The 8,604-nt window shown below is 40.4% G+C and overlaps 2 protein-coding genes across 3 annotated transcripts in view; both read right to left on the bottom strand.

Annotated features, from left to right (window-relative positions):
* The window catches only part of LOC119416761 (embryonic polyadenylate-binding protein), a 13,110-nt gene extending 11,483 nt beyond the window's left edge, over window positions 1-1,627 (bottom strand). Inside the window, exons 1-2 of the mRNA XM_037683945.1 lie at window positions 1,511-1,627; window positions 195-400 (exon numbers count right to left, since the gene is read on the bottom strand). Coding sequence (XP_037539873.1) covers window positions 195-387 — 193 coding nt within the window. The 5' untranslated portion in view covers window positions 388-400; window positions 1,511-1,627. The remainder of the gene's footprint in view (window positions 1-194; window positions 401-1,510) is intronic.
* Window positions 1,628-1,861: 234 nt separating this feature from the next.
* On the bottom strand, window positions 1,862-7,521 carry LOC119417491 (14-3-3 protein beta/alpha-2). Of its 2 annotated transcripts, none has more exons than XM_037684702.1 (6): window positions 7,319-7,521; window positions 4,850-5,151; window positions 4,600-4,723; window positions 4,025-4,188; window positions 3,777-3,872; window positions 1,862-3,653 (listed from the first exon to the last, which is right to left on the bottom strand). In XM_037684702.1, the coding sequence occupies exons 2-6, from the start codon at window positions 5,141-5,143 to the stop codon at window positions 3,597-3,599; spliced, it is 735 nt and encodes a 244-aa protein (XP_037540630.1). In that variant the 5' UTR covers window positions 5,144-5,151; window positions 7,319-7,521; the 3' UTR covers window positions 1,862-3,596. The 2 variants fall into 2 exon arrangements, with proteins under 2 accessions (XP_037540630.1, XP_037540631.1); XM_037684703.1 differs by lacking the exon at window positions 7,319-7,521 and adding an exon at window positions 6,932-6,996.
* Window positions 7,522-8,604: the final 1,083 nt, after the last annotated feature.

Genomic DNA, 8,604 nt, shown 5'->3' with positions numbered 1-8,604 from the left:
AAAAAAAAAAAAAAAAAAAAAAAAAAAGACTATTTCTCTGACAATTCCTGTACTTACATTCTGGCTAAATTGCTCAGTTTGGCAACTGCCAAGTAAACACATCCATCTTTTAACAAGCAACTATAACAGTTTAGTACTTTGTCCATGCAAGAAGTATGAAGTTTTAAGCATTAAGTGCAACAGTGCTGCTGTACCATCAGCTGGTTGCTGAAAGTTTATGTAGGCATATCCCAGGGATCTGCGAGTGATGATGTCTCGGCACACACGGATAGACATGATGGGTCCAGCAGGAGAAAACTTTTGATAAAGCATGGCCTCTGTAACATCTGGGTGTAGGTCCCCAACATATAAAGAGGCCAGGGGATACGCTGGTCCACTGCCGTTCATCTTGCGTAAACAGCTGGATCAAAACAACAACAACAAAACAATGTGTGGGTTTTGATTATATTGTTTACCTTTTTATTGTGTCATTACAACTGACATTGATCTTTTAACTAAAACTACATCCTTTCATGTGAATGACAAAGAAAGGCATGTGCATGTTCAAAGTCAGTATTTTGCAATGCAGTGTTAATATATTCATGCCTGCTTCCGGTTGTTGAACTGCATTCCAGTTTAAAGTGTTCAAATCTACTAAAGTTTCAGCTGTGCACTGAAGTCTTTCAGTCATACAGCTCTCAAAACGTAAAATACCAATAACACACATTTATAATTATGTTTGTATATTAAAATCAATAAAACGTGCAGAGGTAATTAGGCCCAAAAGACAAGAGTTGCACGCTGAATCCCGGAACATACTGGGAGCGTGCGGGGCCTATTTTACGCATGCGCATTAATAACTGTAAAAAGGGACAATCCTAAAAATATGATTCAGGTTTTAAAATTTAACAGGAAGATCTTAATAAACCTTTAAATGTTAAAAATTAAGATAAAATGCATATAAATATTTCAAGAGAAATGGTATTTGTAACAAAAAGAAAATTCACTACTAGATTAAAGAATTGAGGCCAAAAAAAATTCTAAAATATATTTTTTACTCCCACTGGCAGCCTTTGTTTCAAACTAAACAAAAAATACTAAGCACATTGTTCGACCTGACAGGAACAAAGCGCTTCAAGGCTAATAGTTAGCTTTCATAAGTACATAAATCTGCACATTTGAATCCAAAACATGTTTAAACATAAAGTTTTTGTGAACAGCTTCGTTGTAACTTTTATTTTAAACTACGCATAAAATGGCGCACACTTAAGACAAACTAGCTTAAAAGCAATAAATACAATTAGCCGCAATCTTAAAGACAAGCCTCAAATTTTATCTAGCACGTTTTATGCAACAATTTCTATTACAGAAGCCTTTATACATCATTTAAATTTTAAAAAAAGATGAAAGGACACTTGTGTGGTGTGAATGCGACGTTTAAAATATTAAAATATAAAAATAAACAGCTGCACGAAAGGAAAAGTTGCTGTTCACACTACAGGACAAGAGCAAACCGACTGAACCAACTTACATTTAATGCGAGAGCGTGGGTCTTTTCAGTGCAGCAGCTCGTGAGCACTTTCCACAGGCGCGTGGGGCTGTTTAGATTTAATTAACACCGTGGAACACCTGCGTGTCGTGCGTGACCGTCAATGGCATCTTCTCCGCACAACGGGGTTTTAATTAGGCTGTGAAGAGGCTTGGCTCAAACGGACGTCTCGCTCCGCGAAAGAAAATAGTTCTTACATCAGCATGTTTATCTCAGTCGCTTTATGATCGAAAACACGCCAGAATGAGTGAAAGTAGCGTTCAGATGGTTCACTGGGGTCATGATCCAACTCCAGGGGTTAATGTGAACAGAAATGAAGACGTAATTTGCCTCTTATCTTAAACGAAACTTTATTTCACTGAATGGTCTTTGACACTTTCCTATTTCTTACATGTATAGTGAAACTAGAATGGTTTTAAGATACATAAACACAAAGCTAGAATTACACCAACCATTGTTTATCTCCATGTCGTCACTGCTTTTTATAGCTAATCTAAATTTTCACAACCACGTGTGTGCACTGGGTAATAATAGACTGTTACAGAAGCAAATTTTAAGCCATAAGACTTGTCAGTAAAAACAAAGCAAGTAAATACCTGATATACAGACAGGCTTCGTTCCACATTCACTAACTGCATTTTCATCAAGCATAATAATGAACCGACTTATTTTTTTTTATATATTTTTTCCAACAAAAGATTTTAATTAATTGGAGCAATGTCAGAGTAAACAGACCGCCAGCTAAAACGTGGAATGGTGTCTTCAACTACAGTAATGTGGAATGTAGTGGTGATACGTGGTATTGTGACACTGAGCTTCTTCTTCACCTTCTAAAACATACCTGATTGTGTTTGAGGGATTCTCACCAGCTATATTTAACAGCCAAGTACACCTGGGCACAAATAAGACTCGAGATTTATCATTCGTGCTCTCAAATCAATCGGAGATTTCAAACAAGCAGATACCTAAAAAAATTTACCTAAAAAGGAAAATGCAAGAGAAAGCCAGGCACAAAATCGTCTCGAAGAAAACCGTTTTAACAGGAATTATTTTGCAAGCAGGGTTGATACAGTGTGGCAAGACATTTTCAGTTAACATCAATAAAAGGTTACTTTAGGTTTTACATACAGATGATAGTCAAATCTTGCAAAACACATGGAAACCACATTTACGCGTACGATTTTCGTTGTACTGAGATCAAGCAGCACCAGAACAGTGAGAAAACTACAATGACGATCTATAGTTAGTTGAAAATAAAACAATAAGGAGCACTGCTGTTTCCAGAAGCCTAATAATGTGGAATGTCTTCACGTCTGAGCAAACCTAACATGATCATTTAGGGGGTCCCATCGAACTTTAAACGGACTTCGTGAACATGGTTGAAGGAGCACTACGCCAAGATGTCAGTGTCACAATACAGCCTGCCTCCGTTTCTGTATGAGCCCACAGCAGAATCGCAGTTAACTGAATACGGGATTGGACGCGCCTGGAAACTCAAATACAAAAACTGTTGTGGGGTCGTGAAGCGAATGGAAAGCCTACCATCACAGTGTTTGGTGGAAATCAACTGCCTGTTTCAATTACCATACAATAAAACCTGTAAATATCATGAGGAACCACAAAGTAAGAAAAATAACCGAGGAGGGAGAGGGAATGACAAATGCACACCGAACTAACTGGGACAAAGGAACTTGGAAGGACGATTAGGATTCACAACACCCCTCCCTCCCCACCCACCCCCACCCAGAACACAATCTTACACATCCACTCGCACATGGCTCACTCGCTACACACGCGCCTACACACAAAGCTGACAAAAACAACAGCAACATGGACTCACTAATCAATACGACATGTTTCCACAAAGTGACTGAATCTGCTAACAACTGAAAATTACCCTGTCGCCTCACAGTGAACTGAGAGGGGTAAACTAGTTGGTCAGGAGCAATTCAGGCTGCTTGTCATACAGAAGTGGGAGGGGCTGATGGAGTGGAGGGGGGGGGGGGGGATGTATATAAGCTGTCTGTGTTTAAGATAAGAGTGTAGGTGGATTAACAGTGCAATTCCATTAGTTTTCCCCGTCTCCAGTCTCTCCCTCATCTGCCTGGTTCTCCGATGTCCACAGCTGGGGAAAGAGGGGGGGGGGGGGGGGGGGGAGAAAACGACTGTTACGACTTCCTGAAATTTTTCATAAATACGACTGAAAAAGGAGAAACTGGTCTCGAACAACGAGAAGCATGGCGCTCACAGTCAGGTTGTCCCTTAGTAGCTGCATGATCAGGGTGCTGTCTTTGTAGGAATCTTCGTTCAAAGTGTCAAGTTCAGCAATTGCTTCATCAAATGCCTGCAAGGAGAGAGAGAACAGCTCCGCCTCAACAAACCATCACTCTTTAAACACGGTTGTACTCAGAACGACTCCTCTACTCCTGTTCTGCGTAACTTGTAGAAATACTCTGCAAGGCGACTCCGACGGCCGCCTGTACTCTCCATTCATACCGTCTTAGCCAGGCTGCAGGCCTTGTCCGGGTTGTTGAGGATTTCATAAAAGAACACTGAGAAGTTGAGGGCCAGGCCAAGCCTTATGGGGTGCGTTGGCTGCATCTCCCCCTTGCTAATGTCAAAAGCTTGCTGGTACGCTTCCTGGGAATGATCCACTGTCACTGTATGGACACAAGAAGACAAAACCAACACTTTGATTTGTGCCACACGACGGCGGCGAAGCAACACGCTGATCAGTCTGGATCAACTTGTTTGCAAGCAGATGTTCATCGGGCAGAAAATAAAAACATCTAGTTGAAGTTTAAACTGTGCCTTTGAAATCTGCTTTCATTGCACGCCTTAAGAATCCAGATGTTTAGACGCTGCATGTTACAGTTTCCGACTAGCTTTCATTTGAATTACAACCAAAAGCATGAAAACAGTGGTGGGAAGCTCATTTCCATTCTTATTTAAAAAAAAAAAATTAAACTGGATTACTTGAACCACTTTCAGGATTTTCACACCGAACATTTATTTTATTAAAAAGGTTAGGGGATTTATTTTGGCATTTATTTAATCGAAGGTGTTCTCACTCTTCTTGGCGTCTCCAGATGCAACTTCAGAAAGGTATCTATAATAGTCGCCTTTCATTTTCAGGTAGAACACTTTGCTTTCAGCAGCAGACGCGTTGGCAATGAGGAAGTTGTCCAGTAGCCCCTGAAAACAACAACACGCGTGTTAGTTTGGTGAGAAAACTGCAGCTCTGCAAACCGCCACTCCCTCGACAACTCTACAACTTCAGATCGTCTTGAGGAATCACAAAGTAACGATAAATGGTCTTACGAGCACATCGTGGCAGATTTCCTGCAGTTCAGTTTCTATCTTTTCCCGGTATTCACGGGACATCTGCTGTTTTTTGTCGTTGCCTTCGGTCTTCTGCTCGATGCTGGAAATGACGCGCCAGGATGAGCGACGCGCTCCGACCACGTTCTTGTAGGCAACGGAGAGAAGGTTGCGCTCCTCGTTTGACAGCTCTGCCCCCTGCTCTGTCACAGCCTTCATGGCTGCAGCCATGTCGTCGTAACGCTCTGCCTGCTCAGCAAGCTTGGCCTTCTGTACCAGGTCGTTCTTATCCATTTTCTAGGCTGCAAGGAAACAGAAGAAAAACAGGATTAGAGAAGGCAAAGAGAGAGTTTGTTGTTCTTTTTAAGTAAACAGCTTGTTTTTATTTACCAGGTTATAGCCCTCTACAGGGCATTGTTCCAGATTTTTATGTGGCCTCTGTTAAACCCGTTCAAGAAATCCGATCTAGATCTGACTTTATAAGTGGGTTCACTTCTAAACTACCTTCATATCAAGGATTTTTTGAAACGTATATGAGCAGTAAAAGAAAATGACAGTCCATCAGAAACACTGCACCTAAATAGGCTATTAAAGATTTCTACAGACAACGTGTAAAAAGTTTTAGTTATTCTAGATTTGTCCGTTATCTTTGACACTACTGCTCACACCAACACATTATAAAAATGAATTCAGATTCCTGGTGTAGTTCTAGTTTTACCTACTGGTCTAAATTAAAGTGTGGGTTGCCTCAGGGGTCTCCACTTGAACCCGTTTTATTTGGTTCTGCTTTCTTTGACCCATTTGTTTCAACTTTTAAGGTGACAAACTCCTTGATCTTACATTTAACCTCGGTGAAAGTACACAATTGTTTGGTTCACATTGGATACATCTTTTATTTTATTCAGCTGGATCACAGTAACACTGATATTTTGAGAATTGCATCAAATCCTCCGTCCTCTGACCCTTTGGTTAAGAAAGGCAAACTAAGAATAACTTATCCAAGTCATTTTTGTCCACAAAGACGTATTTGACAAATGTTACTGTTTAGATATCTTCACCTAAGAAGCACAGGTGCGTATTGAATAACACACCGTTAGATTCTCTATTCAAAACAGGAATTAATGCGTTGCTGTCATTACAATAACAACTATTCTCTTTATTTCTGTGTAACCCAAGTCTTCCTTCCTGTTTTGTAGAGATCCAAAGCTCTGCTGCTCACGAGACCCCATCTCACCTCAGACCTGCTTCTTATTTATACAAGTTTTAATTCAAAACCATGTTTTGTTTGTTTGTTTGTGACATTATAAGTAATCAGGCTCCTGTTTGCATCAGTGAACTTATACACTTCCTGTTACTTGATCTAGACTAAAATCACACGTATTGTGTATTTGATGCTCTACAAAGTGGAAAACCTTGTAAAAAAGTTTGATCGGCAAGCTTTACATGTTTTAAAATCACCTTCTGTAAGCGTTTGTCTTTCAGAACTCTTCTTTATTTTATTGTTTTGACTAGTTTGAATCGTATTGCATCAGTTTCTTTAAATAAATAAAAAAATCTATTTTAAGGAACATGTTGTAGTCCCAGTTATAACCCTATTTTTGTGGTGATTCTTGAATAAAAAGAAACTACCTGAGGTGAAAGTGAGCACAGGTTCTGAACCGGGCCCTTCCGCAACTGGGTCAGCCGACACGCCACTAAGGTTAGCTGCTAGCTAATTGATAGCTTTCCGATCTGCTCTAGGTCCAATGTTCCCTGGACGTGTTCCCATCAACACAATCACACATTATGAAGAATGGTAAAATAACGCACATGATAATTGTCCGGACTCTTTCCGTTTTAATTTAATCACCTCTCAATCCTAAAACCCACCGAAGCTTAACGCCCTCCCCTGAGGTTGCTAGCAGCGCTAGCAGGCTGATGCATTTTACAGCTAAACGTTGGAAATAAATTGATAAATAGGACTAAACTGCTTCAAACGTTTTAACAAACAGCATTTGAAGGTGAGCCTCCACGTCGCCAGGGAACGTGAAGGATGCTAATCGGTCGTGGTAGCGAACGGGCTGGGCTAACAGGAATGCTAACCATCGTCGTCTGGCTGCAGCTCCCATCCATCTGTAGGCCGGCCTTTAAAAATAATCTGCCGCCACATTTACTCAATAAAACACGACCGTGACAACAACGAAACGATCATTTACACACGTCTGAACAAGCCAGGGCCAGGCGTGGCATGTTTTCGTGAACTGCGGTGAATTAGTATGTCACCGCTGCGTCGAGGCCCGCCCAGGCTGCGGAGCCTGTCAGAACAAAGTGTCACGGAATCCGCCGTCGATTAGCTGCTAACGGTTCGCCTCTCGGTCATGATGCTTCAGAACGGCGGACACGAGCCAAACAGCTCCGCTAACGCCGAGCTGCCGGTGAAAATGTCGTTTTACCGTGCGATATTCCGGCGCGTAAGGTTTGAACACTTACAGTATTGGTGTTTTTTATTATCCTGCTGTTCTCTCTCTCTCTCTGGACGACTCAGCCTCCGTCTCGCTCAGCGTTCAGGGCAGTACCACTTCCGTTACACTGGTACTTGTTTCCTCCTGGCTCGCCGCACAGCTGCCTTACGTAATGCAGCCCGCCGCTCCGGGGCTCAACTTAAAGATGCAAATGAACGAAACCTCGCTCTTTTTTTTAACCACCGCTTCAAAATGCGCCGTTACAGCTCCGCGTTCTGGCACTTTTTACACGATTTGCTGTGGAAGCTCAGAAACATTTAGTCGAACCGGTTCTTCAAATTAAACTTCAGCCTAACGTTCCTTGAATGAATGCACATCGCCCGCCGCTGTTTCATGGCCCACTTTAGGCTAACATTATGGGGTTTATTTTGGCCCTTTTTTGATAAACTTTTGGTAAAATTTAACGTTATGCGCGATCTCGTGCTGTATCGCGAGATTTCGAGCTCAGCCTGTGTATTGAGGATGACTCTCAGCTACCACCACAACAAACTTTAGCTCAATGTCTGTGAAGTTCACAGGATTATAGTCATTTTGTTTTGGCTAATGTGACGTGGATTAGCTGTGGTGACAGCCAAATAAATTTAAATTTAAAATCTTAAACATAATTTGTCCTACTAAGGAATTTCTAAAGGCAAAATTTTAAATAGACACTGGGAATTGTGTTTTTTGTGAGAGAATGAGAACACATTTTCTTTGACTGCATGATAGTTCAGAAATTTTGGCCTGATTTTAAAATGTTGATCCAATCCAAAGGGATTCAACTCTACCTACTTTAAAAGAAATCAAATTTGGGTTAATTAATAAGATTGGAAATAATGAATATCAGTAATCTGAGTATATTAGTTAAACATTATGTTCATAAATGTTTTTCTTTTATCAAATGTAAAGCTAATATGAACCACTGGAAGAATGAGCTAAAGTCCTATGCAAAATCTTTAAAATATGTAAATGAAAAAAAAATGCTGGGAAATTTCTTAGTTTCTTGGTTAAGTTCAATTTCCTCATATAATGCCTTTTTTAAATTATTTCTTCTTTATTTTATTTCCACTATGTTATGCATCACCTTTTGTAACTTTCTATGTAAGAATTGGTACTTTTTGTTTTGTATTGTTAACTGTTAAATAAAGGTTAATAAATAAATTAAATTAACTGGAGTTAGTGGGAGAGATCATATTTCTCCAGTTTGAGCTTCTCTCCATTGGCTCCCTGTCAAATCCAGAACAGAAATCAAAATCTTACTTCTAACCTACAAAG

This window comes from Nematolebias whitei, chromosome 11 (genome assembly GCF_014905685.2).
Source record: "Nematolebias whitei isolate Nwh7 chromosome 11, NemWhi1, whole genome shotgun sequence".
Classification (NCBI taxonomy): Eukaryota; Metazoa; Chordata; class Actinopteri; order Cyprinodontiformes; family Rivulidae; genus Nematolebias; species Nematolebias whitei.
This window is presented reverse-complemented; position numbering and strand designations above follow the sequence as displayed.